The sequence below is a fragment of the Chiloscyllium punctatum genome, chromosome 2 (assembly GCF_047496795.1).
Source record: "Chiloscyllium punctatum isolate Juve2018m chromosome 2, sChiPun1.3, whole genome shotgun sequence".
Taxonomy (NCBI): Eukaryota; Metazoa; Chordata; class Chondrichthyes; order Orectolobiformes; family Hemiscylliidae; genus Chiloscyllium; species Chiloscyllium punctatum.
Window position 1 is genome coordinate 59949678 of NC_092740.1, and position 19880 is coordinate 59969557.

General features: G+C 39.2%; 1 protein-coding gene across 13 annotated transcripts in view; it reads right to left on the reverse strand.

Annotated features, from left to right (window-relative positions):
* The window catches only part of kiaa0825 (KIAA0825 ortholog), a 432289-nt gene that overhangs the window by 235844 nt on the left and 176565 nt on the right, over positions 1-19880 (reverse strand). For 12 of the 13 annotated variants that reach the window (XM_072583064.1, XM_072583027.1, XM_072582974.1 and 9 more), the window contains 3 exons: positions 13168-13324; positions 4700-4855; positions 439-533 (listed from right to left, as the gene is read on the reverse strand). The exons of the other annotated variant lie outside the window; for it this stretch is intronic. In XM_072583064.1, coding sequence (XP_072439165.1) covers positions 439-533; positions 4700-4855; positions 13168-13324 — 408 coding nt within the window. The remainder of the gene's footprint in view (positions 1-438; positions 534-4699; positions 4856-13167; positions 13325-19880) is intronic. 13 annotated transcript variants of the gene reach the window in all.

The window sequence follows — 19880 nt, forward strand, 5'->3', positions numbered from 1 at the left end:
AGATACTCTTCAGAATGTATGATAATTGGACAAAAAAAACAATATCATATCAATGGCAAAATATCAGCCACTGCAAACTGACCGAATCAGAGACTGAAATACACAAAGCAACCATTTTCAGGGAAGTGGAAAAACAGAAGATTAATCACACAAGCACATTTTTATGACATATTTAGACTAATGTAAAATAAAGAAAATAAAAAAAAATTAAAGGATTGCATACAATTAATTAATAACTAAAATTCAGAGAACAAAGTGCATAAATGCATTTGCTTGCCAACATTTTGCTGAATCATGTCTTTATGATCAGATATATGAAATAGTTTTGCAACACAAATCACACAAGCAGCTATTTCTTGGAGAAATGCCACATGAGGATGTATAATAAAACAATGTACAAAGTGAACATGACAGTCAGTTCTGAAAATAAGCTATTACCTGTTTGCTAGCAGTGCCCTGAAGGTCAATTGACTCAGTCCTAGATTACAACGCAGCACTTTTGACCAATCCCAGTTCCACTCAGTTATAGCTGACTGTTGATAAATGAAAATAGGGTACTGTTAGTTATTAATCAGAGCTAATACAATAAGTATATTGCAGCGCCAGCTGTGATGGACTAAGTAAAGAGAAGGAGGTCTTGAACAAGGGCTGAGACAGAAGATATCAATCATGTACACACAAAAGCTTTTTATTCTAATAAGGTGACAATTAATTTGGGTTTGCTCTCATTGGTTATTAAAAAGCTAAATCAATTTTGTTGTTGTGTTCTTTTAGATCACAAGGCGATTTTCACCCCACTTTTGTAAGCAGTCCTTGCATTTGTTTTTTTGCCAAATCACTTATTTTGCAAGCAATTTTGTAGGTAAAATAAAAATAACAAACAAAATCCGTTACAGTAAAGTTGGATTCAACAGTAATGATTCCGAGTAAACTAACTGAACTACGAGTCCAGAAGGGAACTCTACTCAAAAGAAAATGTGGACTGAACAGTTTTGTGCTGCAGCATTGTAGCACGTTGAACAGACCACTCTGTGGGCTTATATGATTAATTAATTAACCCTATTGCACTTCTAATAGAAATGTGCATTCTCAAAAACAAAATTTAAAAAAAATCTTGCCCCTGCTTTGTTGATGTACATGCAGAGGAATAGAGGACTAGTTCTCACCACATAATTAAGGGCACATTTTGGTATCTGTTACATGAGCAATGGACAGTGGTGAATAAGAGAACAAGAAATATAATGTTGGTTGTGGTGAGTTGGAGAGATTGGCAGAATGCTCTAACTGATGTATGTTTGTATCCAACTTGTATGTAATAACGAGAAATTTAATGATGAAGAAAATCCTTCTCTTTGGCTGCACATTCTCACAATTCACAAGTCTTGTTCAAGGCAGGCAGAGAGTCAATCTGTGCTCAACTCAATGTGAAGTTAAAAGTACAAAGAAAAACTATTAATTCTAGAGATCAACAGATCTAGAGATGCTGTTGAAGCAGAAACAAGGAGTGCTGAAGAAATTCAGGAAGATTGGCAACATCTTTGAAAGTTGCCAACCAGGTACATAGTGCTGTGAAGAAGGCATATGGTGTACTGGGTTTTATTGGTAGAGGAATTGAGTTCCGGAGTCCTGAGGTCATGTTGCAGTTGTATAAGACTCTGGTGCGGCCTCATCTGGAGTATTGTGTGCAGTTTTGGTCGCCATACTATAGGAAGGATGTGGAGGCATTGGAACGAGTGCAGAGGAGGTTTACCAGGATGTTGCCTGGCATGGTAGGAAGATCGTATGAGGAAAGGCTGAGGCACTTGGGGCTTTTTTCATTGGAGAAAAGAAGATTTAGGGGAGATTTGATAGAGATGTACAAGATGATTAGGGGTTTAGATAGGGTTGACAGTGAGAACCTTTTTCCGCTAATGAAGTCAGCTATTACTAGGGGACACAGCTTTAAATTAAGGGGTGGTAGGTATAGGACAGATGTTAGGGGTAGATTTTTTACTCAGCATGTTGTGAGTTCATGGAATACCCTGCCAGTAGCAGTGGTGGACTCTCCCTCTTTATGGTCATTTAAGCGGGCATTGGACAAGCATATGGAGGTTATTGGGCTAGTGTAGGTTAGGTAGGCTTTGGTCGGCGCAACATCGAGGGCCGAAGGGCCTGTACTGCGCTGTATTTTTCTATGTTCTATGTTCTATCTGTGGAGAGAAAAACAAATTCAAGTCAGTGACCCTTTGTAAGAACTGAAAACATCTGGAATATGTGGTATTTATAGTGAGCACAGCATGGGAGGGATGGTGATGGTGAGGGAGGAGGGAGACACATAAACAAAGATGCTACCCAAATAGAGAGAGAGAGAGAGTGTATGTGTGTGTGTGTGTGTGTGTGTGTATGCATGAACCATCTCATTCTATGGTCACTACCCACCTACCCAGCCTCATGTGTTCAGTTTGGGTTGGTCCCAGCATAGCCAAACCATTTTCAACTATTGACAGATCCTGTTAGCACTATTCAGCATTAGCATCTTCTCCAACTTCCTATCAGCTATCCCTTTACTTGCTTCCATTTGTTCTCTCTCTCTCTCTCTCTCTGGGCAGCATCTCCATTAAACAATTTTGCTCCTTTCCCGACATCCTCTACTCAAGCTCAACACCATTATCAGCACTAATACCACCTTTTCCAAGCTGTTTTCAGTTCTGCTGAAGGGTTATAGCCTCTGTTGCGATTCACGATGTCCTCATCTAATTTTAACCAAGTATGCCACTCATCAACGTGATATTAAAGACATGTGCCTCTGTATTTTCACAACAGTTTTTACGTATTAATATATGCTGTTCGAGATTTGGTTCAATATCACAGATACAAATAAGTAGTTATTCATTTAATATCCCAGACTGCTATTTATTAATCCTGCCAAACTGATAGTAAAAGTTAAATTGATTAATTCTTGGCATGATTACTAAATGACACAATGAGGCAAAATTTTATCTATCGATGTCGCACCAAAATTAAACATGTCAGTCCTCTCATTTCAATGAGGGAATGACAATAGTGGCTGTCATAGGAGAGTTCTAAGCTCAGGGTAGCCATCCTTTCTGGCTGAAAAGACAATTATATGTTGGCAAGCATCTTCTGTGAATAATGAAGTAGAGTAAAAATACAGTAAATGTCAATTTTAAAAATGTAATTTTTCAGTATTAAAAGTTGAACAGTTTAATATAAATAAGCTGTAAATTAAACTAAACAATAACATAAAAGAAAAGGAAATATTTAGTGCAAATTTAAATTGGTCTTAGTGCTGTGATTTCAACTAACTGACTGCAGAATTTGAACACTTATAGATATCCATGGAGTTGGAAGAATACAAATTTGAATCCTGCCCCATTCATTTCCTGTGTGAAAAAACGCTGGGAACAGCAAATGTCATCTTCTTACAAAGTGGAAAGAAATTGGGTATATGTTCTATTTAGGTAGCACTTTGTCTCATTGAAGACTATTATGCCTTACTGAGGTAGTGAACTGGAATACAATTCCCAGAATCATCTTAATTGGATTTTAAAAAGCAGAATTCCTCAATTTTTTCAACTGTTTGACCCAGGTTAACAGAAAGCATGGATCAGGTTTCTGTACTTACAAGAATTGCTATTTATGACATGTAGTTATATCCTAACCACAGATAAGCAATTATGAACTGACGACATACAACTGCAGCTAATTAAATTCTAACTTCCTTATCAACTTCAATCCCCATGCATACATATATGGTTAGACACAGAAGGAAAAAAACACATGGGTGTGATGGGCGGAAGAAAAGACTGACAAGACAGTTCATTGGTTCCTGCTCATGGGGTTTGCTGAGATACTCCTTTTGACTAGTCAGGAAATGCTGATCCTTGCTTTTCCTACTCCAGATATTTTCACTTGTTTGCAGAAGGTACATGATGGTGGAATGACATTTAAAGTTTTTGGCTTCCTGGTTAAGGGTCACAGTTTAAAAAGACCTTGTGAACATCTGATTGTTTCACCTCAAACATTCATACCCCCAAACCTTCCGAGGAGTCAATCACATTGTTTTTGGCAAGTAAAAGGCTTGTGCCATTGATAACTGGTCACAAGTCCACAGCTATTCATTGCCAGGCAAATCTCCATTCATGGAGATAGTGAGGACTGTAGATGCTGGAAAGTCAGAGCAGATAAAAGGTGGAGTTGGAAAAAGTAGCATCAGTGGTCCCGATAAAGGGTCTTGCCCAAAACATTGACTTTCCTGCTCCTCTGATGCTGCTTGATCTACTGTGCTTTTTCTAGCTCCACATTTGATCAAATTTCTATTTATTCTCTTCCCTTGGCTCCAGCTCGTTTGTAAACAAGTCTTCCACCACTGCTTGAACAAGCAGCTGTGTAAACACTATTTATAATGAGTGTCAGCTGACTTGCTTTTACAAAGTGCAGCAATTCTTAAACAATCTTGGGTTTTTAAAATGTTCTTTTCCCATTTCAGTCCATAATCAAAAATAAATAAAAAGAAAAAGAAATTGACTTTATAAGACCTGTAAGCACATCCAGCAGCAGACTTTGGGCAAACTTAATGTAAAAAGTTATGGCATGTAAACCACAAATATATGTTGCAAAAGTTATTAAATAACTAATAACAAACCAATAAAAATAATATACCTTTTCATTCTACAGTATTTTTTATTGTGTAAGTTACCTGGTTGAAGCTTTTGGTGCCAATATGGTTAAAAGCATGCAGAGGATTAAATATCAAAGGCTGCTGACAATCATGCATCCTAAGTTGCCAAGGTATCTGCGGGGACCCTTTCTCATCAGAAAACCGCTGAGAATAAATTTGTTCCTTTATCTGATCCTAAAGGCAAAACAAAAATATTAGTGTCAGACTAAATAATTGGTGAAATAAACAAACCTATTTGTACTAGTGATTAGTTTCAAAGAAATCAGTTTGAAGTTTAATACTTTTCAAAGCTTTTTTAACATTCCAGTGAATTAAGTATTTTATACAGTGTTAAAAACATTTGAGTATCACTGCCACCAGTCTGTAAAAGGAATGGTACATTTACTCTAAGAATAGCTCCTCAGCATGTGCAAAAGGGAGTTATTTTATAACCATGTCAGATCATGAAGAAACTAGACACTATCTGTATAGCTCCATGTTCGAAGTCTTCTCAAATCATCTTCTGTATATAGTTATGTTCAATAATATCTGCTGTTGTCAATTGCAAGAATATCTATCTCACACTACTACACACGTGAACTGGGACTGCTTCATGGCAGGCAGCCAATCTGATTCTGAGTAGTCTCTGTGAAATGGCTCAGCATCATGGCAGTGTAAAATTATGGACCATTCACTTCTGATTTCAACCCCAACCCATTTAACAATCCTGGGCAATATTCCAGTTTTTTTTAATTGTCCTGCTGAAAGTTCACAGGCCAAAATGTTAAGATTGTTTTCCTCTCCATCGATTTTACCTGACCTGTTGAAAGTTTCCAGTTTTCTTTAAATGTTTTAAATTGCTTATAAAAGCAATCCTGTGGCTACATGTTAGCTTTTTTTTCCTGGAGGTAAGAGCACCCAAAAATACTTTTGAAAAGCAGAATAAAATTTGCTAGAACTGCTTGGGAGGATTTAAACTAGTAAGTGGGGTGGGGGGAGGCGGGACCCAGGGAGATAGTGAGGAAACAGATCAATCTGAGACTGGTACATTTGCGAACAGAAATGAATCAAACAGTCAGGGCAGGCAAGGACAAGGTAGGACTAGTAAATTAAACTGCATTTATTTCAATGCAAGGGGCCTAACAGGGAAGGCAGATGAACTCAGGGCATGGTTAGGAACATGGGACCGGGATATCATAGCAATTACAGAAACATGGCTCAGGGATGGGCAGGACTGGCAGCTTAATGTTCGAGGATACAAATGCTACAGGAAGGATAGAAAGGGAGGCAAGAGAGGAGGGGGAGTGGCATTTTTGATAAGGGATAGTATTACACTTGTGCTGAGGGAGGATATTCCCGGAAATACATTCAGGGAAGTTATTCGGGTGGAACTGAAAAATAAGAAATTGATGATCACCTTATTGGGATTGTATTATAGACCCCCTAATAGTCAGAGGGAAATTGAGAAACAAACTTGTAAGGAGATCTAAGCTATCTGTAAGAATAATAGGGTAGTTATGTTCGGGGATTTTAACCTTCCAAACATTGACTGGGATTGCCATAGTGTTAAAGGTTTAGATGGAGAGGAATTTATTAAGTGCGTACAACACAATTTTGATTCAGTATGTGGATATACCTACTAGAGAAGGTGCAAAACTTGACCTACTCTTAGGAAATAAGGCAGGGCAGGTGACTGAGGTGTCAGTGGGGGAGCACTTTGGGGCCAGCGACCATAATTCTATTTGTTTTAAAATCGTGATGGAAAAAGATAGACCAGATCTAAAAGTTGAAGTTCTAAATTGGAGAAATGCGAATTTTGATGGTATTAGGCAAGAACATTCCAAAGCGGATTGGAGGGAGATATTCGCAGGTAAAGGGACGGCTGGAAAATGGGAAGCCTTCAAAAATGAGATAATAAGAATCCAGAGAAAGTATATTCCTGTCAGCGTGAGAGGGAAGGCTGGTAGGTATAGGGAATGCTAGATGACTAAATAAATTGAGGGTTTGGTTAAGAAAAAGAAGGAAGCAAATGTCAGGTATAGACAGGATAGATCGAGTGAATCCTTAGAAGAGTAGAAAGGAAGTAGGGGTATATTTAAGAGGGAAATCAGGAGGGCAAAAAGGGGACATGAGATAACATTAGCAAATAGAATTAAGGAGAATCCAAGGGGTTTTTACAAATATATTAAGGACAAAGGGTAACTAGGGACAGAATAGGGCCCCTCAAAGATCAGCAAGGCAGCCTTTATGTGGAGCCACAGAAAATGGGGGAGATACTAAATGAATATTTTTGCACCAGTATTTACTGTGGAAAAGGATATGGAAGATATAGACTGTCGGGAAATAGATGGTGACATCTGCAAAATGTCCAGATTACAGAGGAGGAAGTGCTGGATGTCTTGAAACGGTTAAAAGTGGATAAATCCCCAGGACCTGATCAGGTGTACCCGAGAACTCTGTGGAAAGCTAGAGAAGTGACTGCTGGGCCTCTTGCTGAGATATTTGCATCATCGATACTCACAGGTGAGGTGTCGGAAGGCTGGAGGTTGGCAAATGTGTTGCCACTGTTTAAGAAAGGCGGTAAAGACAAGCCAGGGAGCTATAGACCGGTGAACCTGACCTTAGTGATGGGCAAATTGTTGGAGGGAATCCTGAGGGACAGGAAGTACATGTATTTGGAAAGGCAAGGACTGATTCGGGATAGTCAACATGGCTTTGTGTGTGGGAAATCATGTCTCACAAACTTGATTGATTTTTTTGAAGAAGTAACAAAGAAGATTGATGAGGGCAGAGCAGTAGATGTGATCTATATGGACTTCAGTAAGGCGTTCGATAAGCTTTCCCATGGGAGTCTGATTAGTGAGGTTAGATCTCCTGGAATACAGGGAGAACGAGCCATTTGGATACAGAACTGGCTCAAAGGTAGAAGACAGAGGGTGGTGGTGGAGGGTTGTTTTTCAGACTGGACGCCTGTGACCAGTGGAGTGCCACAAGGATCGGTGCTGGGTCCTCTACACAGTGGAGTTGCGGGTAGATAGGACAGTGAAGAAGGCGTTTGGTATGCTTTCCTTTATTGGTCAAAGTATTGAGTACAGGAGTTGGGAGGTCATGTTGCAGCTGTACAGGACATTGGTAAGGCCACTGTTGGAATATTGCGTGCAGTTCTGGTCTCCTTCCTATCGGAATGATGTTGTGAAACTTGAAAGGGTTCAGAAAAGATTTACAAGGATATTGCCAGGGTTTGAAGATTTGAGCTACAGGGAGAGGCTAAACAGGCTGGGGCTGTTTTCCCTGGAGCGTCGGAGGCTGAGGGGTGACCTTATAGAGGTTTAAAAAATTATGAGGGGCATGGATAGGATAAATAGACAAAGTCTTTTCCCTGGGATCAGGGAGTCCAGAACTAGAGGGCAGAGGTTTAGGGTGAGAGGGGCAAGATATAAAAGAGACCTAAGGTGCAATTGTTTCACGCAGAGGGTGGTAAGTGTGTGGAATGAGCTGCCAGAGGCTGTGGTGGAGGCTGGTAAAATTGCAACATTTAAGAGGCATTTGGATGGGTATATAAATAGGAAGAGTTTGAAGGGATATGGATCAGGTGTTGGTAGGTGTGACTAGATTGGGTTGGTATATCTGGTCGGCGTGGACAGGTTGGACCTAAGGGTCTGTTTCCATGCTGTACATCTCTATGACTCTATGACTCTGATTAAATGCAAATTGTTGTCTTTGGTGAGCTGAGTCACAGTTGTCAATTATTGTTGATGTTTAAAGTTCAGCAAAAGTGAAGAGCAATGTTCATTGCCTACCTGATTAAGGAAACAGGTCCTATAATTCAATGCAGATTTTTAGATAAAGACTACAGATTGAACTGAAATGTAGAAATAAAAGAAACCATAACCTAAAGGCTATAGGTGTCCTCAAATGTTTAATGCCTATGAAGGCAGAGGTAAAAAAAAGTCCATTGTATGAAGTATTTAATGACCACAGAACATCCCAAACATTTTACAATCAATACAACATAACTGAAGTGTAATTTTGATTTTAATGTCAGAAAAGCATCACTGTGTGAATATACACACAGTAAGGCTTCACAAACAATAATGTCTAAATGAATCAGGTAATCTATTTTAATGATGGTAGTTGAGTGATAAATACTCGTTAGAATACAGGAGAGGAATCTCCTAACTCTTCTTCAAAATGCCATAATGAAATCTTTTATCTGTAAAGGTGGATGTCTTAACCTAAAGGTAGCATTTCCACAAGTTGTACTGGACATATAAAAGTAGAACTTTAGTACTGGACTGCAGTATTAGCCTAGATTTTGTGTTCAAATCACGGGAGTAGCATTTGAGCCCACAATCTGGTCAACTGGTTTGGATAGCATGCATCGCAAGTTGCTAAAGGAAGTGTGTGGGGACACTGAAAGTGTTTGCTTCAATTTTTCAAGCTTCAGGAGATATAGGGGTGATACCAGAGAATTCGAGAGTGGCAATTCTTTGAGGAATGATTTGAGGGCAGTCCTAGCAACTACAGAGCAGTTTGTCTTTCATTACTGGTGAGGTAAGGTTTTGGAATCCTTAATCAGGGAAAAAAAATCAAGAAGCACTTGGAGAGTTTTAAGTTAATTAAGGAGACCCAATATGGATTTGTAAAAGACAATAAGTGTGGTGTTAGAACAGCACAGCAAGTCAGGCATCATTCGAAAAGCAGGAGACTCAACGTTTCGAGCTTAAATTCTTCGTCATCACATTCCTGTTGAAGAGCTTATGCTTAAAATGTCGACTCTCCTGCTCCTCAGATGCTGCCTGATTGGCAGTGCTTTTCCAGCACCACACTTTTTGACTCTGATCACCAGCATCTTCAATCCTCATATTCTTCCAATGGATTTATAAAAGGCATGTTGTGTTTAACTAATTTAATTGATTTCTTTTGATGAAATAACAGAGAATATTGATGAAGGTCATGTAATGGATGTTGTCTATTTGGCTTTTTAGGAAATTTTGATCAAGTACCACATAAAGGCTGGTTAACAATGTTTAGGCTCATGGAATGGGGCTGCCAGCAAATCAGCTAGATAAAAAAAGCAGGAAATTATGGGAAAAGTTATTATGCAGAATAGAGGATGACAGACAGAGGTGTTCCCCAAGGATCAGTGCTTTGATTATTTCTTTTTTCTATACATAAATTATTGGATTTGAAATGTGGACTAACATTTTAAAAATGCATATTAAAATTAAATATGATGCCAACTTGAAGAAGTGGCAAACACAAAGGATAATACAAATGCAAGCAACTACCATACAGATTATCTTAGATAAACTGTACTAACGAGTGGGTTGGTGATGAATAGTAGGCAAAGGCAAAAAAAAACAAGTTAGGTAGCATGGATCTAAGGAAATCTCAATGTGCTGACCAAATCCCATGTGTAACTTTGCAAAAACCTGAAAGGAGAAGTCAAAATGTTGGATCTTCAAGTGTCTTAAGGTCATGCTGTGAGCACTGGATGAAAGTGTTACAAATAATATAGTTGTTTGTTTGGAATCAGAGGGGACATGTGGAGTGAGATAATGTTTAAGTTGTCTGGTTTCCTTCCTGAAAGACAGAAGATAAACCCGATCAATTTTAGGTATTGAACGTGGTTGAAACAGAAAGATAAAACCCTTAAAAACAAGGTGTCGACGGTGTAAGGCCACCCGATCCTGGGGGACATGATACACTTGTGACACCCATCAATGGTTGAATGATTAATTATTGAGAAACAAACAATGGGATCAATCGAGGGCTCATCATGCAGGATGTATGCACATTGCTTGCACAAACTGATGGATAAGTAAAGGTGCTCCATGGTGACAGCTAATGCACTTGGGAAAGAAGTAGACTGATAAACTACCTGGACACCAGATTACACTGATCATCGACTCCAAACTGACTCTAAGGAGTAAGATAGATGAGCTGAGGACACAGATTGACATGTGAGAGTATGATGTCATATTTATGACTGAAATTTAACTTCAGGATGGGCAGGAGTAGCAGCTCAGCATTCCTGAGTATAGAGTATTCAGGCAAGATAGAGAGGGGCGTAGAAGTGGGAGATGGGCTGTAATATTATTCAAGGAACCAAGTATAGCAGCAAGAATGAGTATGGTATCTTGGAAGGATCATCAAATAAAACCATGAGGGTAGAAGTTTAAAAAAAGGTGTAAATACACTGATGATGCAGGCCCCTAAGCAGTCAAGAAGAGATACACGATCAAATATGCAATTGCATTTCAAAGAAGTAGAAAATATCAAGGTAATACAGTCAGGGAATTTTAATTGCTCAAATGTTAATTGGGATAGTTTTAGTGTGCAAGTTAAGGAGGGAACAAAATTTTTCAATGACATCCAGAGGAATGTTTTTAGTCAGTGTGAGAAGGCCCAGTAAGGAAGGGGACAGTTTTGAACCTAATATTTTAAAATAGATGCAGCAGGTGGAAGGCTTATTATTGGGGAGCATTTTGGAGATGGTGACCATAACACAGTTAGATTTAAGGTAGTTACGGAAAAGAATAAGAATGCGACATGAATAAAAGTTCGAAACTGGGGAAAGAATAATTTTACTAAGCTAAGAAACTATTTGGCCCAAGGAAATTTAGAGTAGATAGTTATAGATAAATGGCAGTGGAAACATTCAAGGAGGAAATAACAAGAGTACAGGACAATATATTCCCAAAAGGACAAAGAGTGGACTCAAGGCAGAGAACCCTGGATGTCAAGAGTATGAAGATTAGGATTCAGAAAAAAATTAAAAGCTTATGACAAATCCCAAGGGCCCAATACGGTAGAGTCCCCAGAGGAGTTTAAAAAGTACCAGGAGGAACTTTTAAAGAAAATTAGGGAAGCAAAGGATGTGCATGAGAAAAATGTGGGGGGAAGAATAAAGAAAACCCCATATGACTTTTTCCAATTATATAAAGAGCTAGAAAATAGCAGGGTCCATTATGGACAATAGAGGTAATCTGAATGTAGACCTGAAAGACATGGGCATAGTCCTCAATGAATGATTTGCATCAATCTTGACAATGAATAGGACAATGTAGGCATAGACATTAGGGTAGAAGACTGTGAAATATCAGAAGGAATTAAAGTAGATTGACAGGAGACACTAGTGGATTTAGCAGACTTAAAAAGTAGATAAATCTGCAGGTCCAGGTGAGATGTCTCCCAGTCTGTTGAAGGAGCCTACAGAAAAGATATCAGTCACTGGCCAAGGGTGAGGGTTCAGAGGACTGGAGGATTGTTAATATTTCCCCATATTAAAAAAATGAGTTTGGGATAAAACCATGAAATTACAGGCCAATCGGTTTAATCTTGCTGAGTGGGAAAGTTATCAGTAAGAGTTCTAAGGGACAGAATATCTCTGCACTTGGAGAAACAGACTAATCTCGAATAGTCAGCATGGATTTATCAAAAAAAGGTTGTGTTTTACAAACTTGACCAAATTTTTTAAAGAAGCAACCAGAAATGTTGATGAGATTATCCATTTGATCTTGTCTATCTAATGAACAAGACTTTTGATATGAAACCTCATGGCAGATTGGACAAGGAACTAACAGCTACAGGATCCAAGGCAAAGTAGCATATTACATCCAAAACTGGCTGAAATACAAAAGGCAGTGGCTGATGGCATAGAGGAAGTAACAACAATGTTTCTGACCAATGAAAACTGAATTTTCCCAAACAGATTATTTGCCTCAATATTACAAAATATGACTTTAAAACAATTGCATATATGTGGACAACAGAAGTAAATGTTGTAGAAACCGCCTCGAAGTTTAAACAGGAGAGTTTATATTTAACCTAGTTCTGAAAACGAGTATTGCAGAACATCATCCAGAAACAGTTCAGTAACATAAATGTGCCATACTGTCAGGATGGTGATAAAAAAAAGCATGATCTCTGCATTAAGTTGCTCTTTTCAACTGAACACCATATGGGCAGAGAATTCCCTGAAGTAAAGGGTGAACGTATGTTGTTTCAAACTGACTTTTATGTAGTCTTGTAAATGAGATCTAATTTCAACTGCAATACATTTATATCAAACTATTTCAATGACAAGAATCTTTGAAAAAAAACCTGCAATTGTCAAAACAATTGTCGAACAAATGTGCAAAATCTAAAACAAAATAGGTTAAAAAAACTGCTTTTAAAACAATGTGACAGAATGTTACTGTTAATTCAAATATAAATGTACAAAGAACATTGTACTGGATAGCAAATTTACAAAACAGAGATAATGAAATTAAATTAATCAAATGCTGTATGTGGGCAATTAGGTATAATTAAAAAGATGCAGTACATTTCAAAATATGCAAGATCAGTTTGGGGAAACAATTCTGTTTACATTTCATTTATTTTCATTTTTATTCAGATTTTCTATTGACTGAAAGTCATTTTACTTTCTTGACTAACCCTTAGCTGACAGTAGGTACTGCCTTAGGGCAATAAACACCTAAAAAAGTCTGTTTTCCTACCTCATTGAGTTGGATGATGTGATAAATTTGCCTCAGGTATTCACTGCCACCCGACTGGTGGCAGACATCCAGAAGCATCATGCTTATTTTCCGCTCAGTTAATTCAGAAAACCTGTTTTTCTCGTTTGCAGAGGAACTTTCGGCTGTGGGATATGTACTACAACAGCAGAGTCAAAAATACATTATTTCATGAAAATTCAAGATTCATGAGAAGAATTACAACTTTAAATTTATTCTCTTAAAATAATTAATTGCAATAATAAGTTATTGCTGCCATAAAAAGTTAATTAAAATTTGTTCTAAAGTACATAGAGAAGGAGCACAACAAATAGCAGTCTGTTCATATGTCTCATTAAAATTCTTGCAACTTCTATGTCTTGTATTGACATGAATAAAGAATAGTTACATTTGGCACTAGTTCTTCTGAGGTAGTTTACAATCAGGTGTTTTTTCACTGATGGTGAAAATGCACCTAATCACAATTAAGTTTCTGATTCAACATTCCAGTCTTCTGCACCAGAATCATTTTAATGGTGGTTCATGTTGACATTGAGGATTGCAATCAAACAACACACATTAATTTGATGCTTCAGCCACATATATTAAACATCGCACTTCGTAAACTGCAACACGTTAGTCTGCTTAATTGTAATCAATGTCAGAAAAATAGAAATATATATATTGTACCAAATGGTAGCAAAAACAATTTTAAGTATTTCACTGTCAGTTATCTTGTAGGCACCAAACCTTTCTCTTTGTGAGCCTGTGGATTTGGGGGGAATACACAGTCATGGATTAAGAAGTGTCTCTAAGCAGAAAACAGTGGAATAAATGGGTCACTTTCAGATTAGTGACCTGTGGGGCACTAATAAGATCAGTGCTTGAGCCCAGCTGTTCACAATCTACATTGATGATATGAATGTGGAGATTAAATGTTATATTTCCAAGATTACAGATACCACAAAAATAGATGATACAGCGAGTTTGGAAGATCGTGCAAAGTCATTTCTAGCGGATTTAGAGAGGCTAAATGGGTAGGAAAACATTGGCACAGGGAATGCAATCAAGAGGAATATGAGCTTATCTGCTTTGGTAGGGAAAACAAATACTTTGTCTTGGTGGTGAATCTTCAGAATTTTCTGCTCCAGAGGGTTGTCTATAGGCTCAGTCATTGAGTACATTGAAGACAGAGATTGGTACATTTCTACCTATTAAGAACATCAAGGGATACAGGAAAGTGCAGAAAAATATTGTTAGTAGGTCAGCCATGACCTCAGAAAATGGTGGAACAAGCTTGAAGGGTTGAAGGACATTCATCTCCTGCTATTTCTAAGTTCTTACATGTGCTGCCAAATTATCACTATCATATTACAGCATAATTTTCTCTGCTGTAATGAAAACAGCTCCAATTTTTCAATATTCCTGGCGGATAACAAAAAAGGAGGACATGGTAATAGTATAGAACTGCATTAGATACCTGCTGTAGTGCTGAGGTTTTGACTTTGAAAGGTTGCTATTATCATCTTTTCCTGTTACCCCAACAGGTGCAATGCCTAACCCTACAACACCTCCCTATAATCAAACGAAAAATATTGTGGATGCTGGAAATGTGAAATAAAAACAGAAAGTGTTTGAGAAACTCAGCAGGTGTGGAAGCATCTGTGGAGAGTGAAACAAAATGTTGATATTTTGAGTCCAATATGACTCTTCTTCAGAACAGCTTCTTTCTCTTCTTCTGTGGTTTGACAAAAATAGTACAGAACCAAAGAAAGTATATTATGGGTATTCGGTCCACCAGCTGATACTCTAAGACCCAGTGAGATATTGGAGTATGTTTAGGTACAGTTGCACTCGGTGAGAAGAAAGTCACTATTGCGTAGGAGCAAGTGTCAGAGGCCAAGTCAGGTGTGGGAAGTATCACTTGGAGGAAGGAGAACAATTAATGCCCTGCTCGCTGGGCACAGATGCTACAGTCACACGAAAGAAGGCTCTGTAATGATGAGTTGCAGAAGTTGTGCTTCCACTTATCTGAATTTTAAAAGACAGTGCTGGGTTACTGATAGAGAATGGGGAAGTCCATCCATCTCATAGCCTTTTGCACACTCTTGCACAAGTTCCTCTATTGAGATAATGGCAAATTTTGTGCAGCCACATTTGGCAGCAAATGGAGTTTGTACAGGAAATGCAAAGTGATGTCTGCAGGATGCATTGCACTGCAAATCCTGAACTGAAGTGTTATGCTGGTGGTACAGAGATGTTTGGAATGGACTAGTTGGCCCCAGCTGATGCTTCCCTCTCCAGGAACCTGGTGTGCTGAAAAGGTCTGAGGGCGTCACAATGCCAAACTTGACAGGGGATCATCATCATCCTCTGCTTCCAATGGCACCACAGGGTCAAATAACATCCTGCTGTTGCAATTGCAGTTGCATGCACACCTGTACAAAAATGATGAATGCCACATCCGACCTAAACACAACAGAGATGTAGGATGGCTTACTCTACCTTTCTGTGGTCACAAGAGGAGCTCTGTGGGGAGTGACTGCGTGTGGAATTCACAACATTGTACAGACCACTGAATGGGTCACTGGATATCCAAAGTTTGTCTTTTTCCAGAAGTCAGAAAAATTTAGTTGAAATGTCTTTGAAACAATAATTCCCAATATTGAGAAATTCCTGATGAGACCTTGAAGAGATTGTGAGGTCCTTTGCAGAGGTATTTGTATCATTGACAGCCATGATTGATTTGCTGGAAGACTGGAGGGTGACTAGTGCTGTGCCATTGTTTATGAAAAGCTTTAAGGAAAAGTCAGGAAACTAAAAACCGGTGAGTCTGACATCAGTGGTGGATGAGTTGTTGGAGGGGATTCTGAGAAATAGGATTTATGTGAATTTGGAAAGACAAGGACTGATTAGGAATAGTCAACATAGCTTTGTGCATGGGAAATAGTATCTCACAAATTTGGTTGAGGTGTTTTTGAAGACTTTACCAAGAAGACAGATGAAGGCAGATGGACTTTAGCAAGGCCTTTGAAAAGGTCCAGCGTAGTAGATTTGTTAGTGATGTTAGCTCTCATGGGATCCAGAGAGATAGCCAATTGGATACAAAATTGACTTTATAGAAGAAGACAGAGGGTGGGGTAGAGGTTGTTATTCAAACTGGAAGCCTGTGACTAGTGGTGTTTGCAAGGATTGGTTCTGGTCCACGGTTGTCCATCATTTATTTCAACTATTTGGATGAGAATATAGGAGGTATGGTTAGTGAGTTGACTGATTGGTGGACTGTGGACTGTGAAGAAGGTTATCTAAGGGTACGAGATCTTGATCTTATAGGCCAATGGGCCTAGAAGTAGCAGATGGAGTTTCACTTAGATAAATGCCAATTGTTGCATTCTGGTAAGGCAAACCAGAGCAGGACTTACACATTTTATTGTTGGGCTCTGGGGAGTGTTGTTGAATAGCGGGATCGAGAGGTGCCAGTTCAAAGCTCCTTGAAAATAGCGTTGCATGTAGACAGGGTGGTGAAGGCAGAATTTGGCATACTTGCCTTCATTGGTCAGTGCATTGAGTAGAGGTTTTGGGATATCATGGTGTGACTATATAAGACATTGATGAGGCCAATTGTAGGACACCACATACAATTCTGGTCCCCTTGCTATCGAAATACGTTGCTAAACTAGAAACAGCACAGAAAAAAATTTACAAGGATGTTGACGGGACTGGAGGGTTTGACTAATAAGGAGATGCCAAATAGGCTAGGACATTTTTCCCTGGAGCATCAGAGGCTGAGTGGTGAGCTTATAGAGGTTTGTAAAATCATGAGGTGCTTAGATCAGGTGAATAGCCAAGGTCTTTTTCCAAGGGTAGGGGAGTTTAAAACTAGAAGGCATAAGTGCAAGGTGAGAGGGGCAAGATTTCAAAAGGGACCCGAGGGGCAACTTTTTCACAGAGGGTGGTGCGTGCATGGAATTAGCTGCCAAAGGAAGTGGTAGGGGTGGGTGCAATTACAACATTTAAAATACATTTTGACATGTACATGAATGGGAAAGATTTAGAAGAATATCTGCCAATGCAGGCAAGTGGGACTAGTTTAGTTTGGAATACTTGGTCAGCATGGACAAGTTGGACCGAAGAGTCTGTTTCCACACTGTACATCTCTATGACTCTACTTGTCCTACCAGTGCACCACGGTATTCTGCATCCACCTCCTTCACAGTCTTCTCAAATCTTCTTTCTCTGCCCTCACCGTCCTCAACAACCACATTTCTCAGGAGGGTTACCTAATGTTCACCACAATGTTCGAGTTGCAGGAGTGTAGTGTTTGTGCTGTTTGACCAGTGCAGATGCATTTTAAGAAGCCCGATGGTTTGCACACTCACTAACCTCATAAGCAGGTGGCACTGGTTGCATTGTCTCTGCACCTCTGTCTGGACCTCCTGTAGAGGAATGAAAATTAATCTCTTCAAGGATTATCTATATCCTTGCATCCATCATGTGCTTTGGATAACAGAGTAAAGATCTATCTGGATTGACTGGCAGAGGATGGAGGAGTCATGGCAGATACCAGGAAAACAAGTGCACGTAAAGTAAGAATTTCTTGTTGTGATTGCAGACCAGTTGAATATTGAATGAGGGGAAGCCTTTCTGGTTGACTAATCTCACTGTCCTGTCTCTGAGTATCTTGATGGCTACATGAATGCAATCAACGATGTCCTGCATCTGAGGAATTTCAGTGATGGATGTAAAAAGCTACACCTGTCTGGAACTGAATGTACTCTGCAGCTCTCTCAAAGAGGCTAACAATGACTTCCAAATTGCAGTAGTTTTCTGTTGCATGTGAGATGCCACCGAGATGTAAAAGAACAAGAAGCAAAGAAGTTCAAGACTACAGTGATTCGATAGCTGCTAGCAGGGCAAGCAAGCAGCACTGCAAGGTCTTCAGCAATGGATGTCCTGATGTCTATGCCCATGTACTGGGGAAAGGTTCCTATGACAGTTGATTTTGTCACCTTCGGTTACCTCTTTGGTATTAGAACTTGTAACTCCTTATCCATCCTATCTATTGTTTATAATCCCGCAGAAGTTGTGCTCCTTATTGTCATTGGGCCCAAGAATTCAGTTATAATCCAACTGTCAGCAGCTGCCTGCCTTTCTGTTCTCAGCTGGTTGCCTAATTGTCCTCAATAGTCTTACCTTCTGCTGTGCTGTCCCAATGATACCAGGAGGACATGCACTCCTGAGCTGCTCACTCCCCCAGTCACCTACACAATGTTACGGGCACATATTTATTGATGGCTGCCATCCTTTTTGCTGTTGAAACTTTTATTAGTTGAGGAAGTTCCTTGGAGGAGGTACAACTAGCTGTAATTTGTATCCAGGTTGGCATTGGGATTTTTAATTGTTTCTGTTATTGTCCATGGTAGGGCTCAAAAATCTTGCCTAATAATTTTACTTCTCTCCACCAGACCTTTTGAGAATATTCAGCAAGTTTAGTTATTATTTTAGTTTTTGAGCACCAGTAGTTTTCTTTTTTTAAACAATTCTTTTTGATTAAACCATTTATTAATAAATCAGTTATCTCAGTCTTGAATGAAATAAATTTTGCTTAATTAAACAGAATTTTATTCTTTCTCTCAGTGAGCTGCAGTGAGGCAGGAGTGGTAAAATTATAGATGACATCATGGACACCTTTCCAATCGCACACTTATATGCTCCAACCTCACCAGAACTTTACACATAGCGTGAGCCATTGAGGAACACATCCTTATTAGATAATGAGGCCTTCAGGTGGACAAGTTTGGAGGAAACAATGAAGTAATGGAGACGTCACTGGATTAGTTTTCCAGAGGCCCAGGCTAATGCTCTGGGGCCAATGCAGCTGGTGGAATTTAAAATCAATAAGAATAACTAGAATAAAAAAAGTCCAATAGTCATAGAGTTATAGTCAAAGAGATGTACAGCATGGAAACAGACCCTTCGGTCCAACTCATCCATGCCGACCAGATATCCCAACCCAATCTAGTCCCATCTGCCAGCACCTGGCCCATATCCCTCCAAACCCTTCCTAATCATATACCCATCCAGATGCCTTTTAAATGTTGCAGTTGTACTAGCCTCCACCACTTCCTCTGGCAGCACATTCCACACACGCACCACCCTCTGCGTGAAAAGGTTGCCTCTTAGGTCTCTTTTATATCTTTCCCCTCTCACCCTAAACCTATGCCCTCTCGTTCTGGACTCCCCGATCCCAGGGAAAAGACTTTGTCTATTTATCCTATCAATGCCCCTCATAATTTTGTAAACCTCTATAAGGTCACCCCTCAGCCTCCGATGCTCCAGCCTATTCTACCTCTCCCTATAGCTCAAATCCTCCAACTCTGGCAACATCCTTGTCAATCTTTTCTGAACCCTTTCAAATTTCACAACAACCTTCAAATAGGAAGGAGACCAGAAATGCACACAGTATTCCAAAAGGGACCTAACCACTGTTCTGTAGTAGTCACAAAACCATTTTGGATTGTCATAAAAATATTTTCCAGTTCACTAATATTCTCTTAGCAAGGAAATCTGACATATTTACCTAGTCTGGCAAATTGTGACTCCAGATTCGCAGTAATATGGTTGACTCTTGTGAAATGATCTCTCAGATGGCCTAGCAAGCCATTCAGTTGTACAAAACTGCTTCAAAGTCATAATTGAAACCAGATAAACCACTG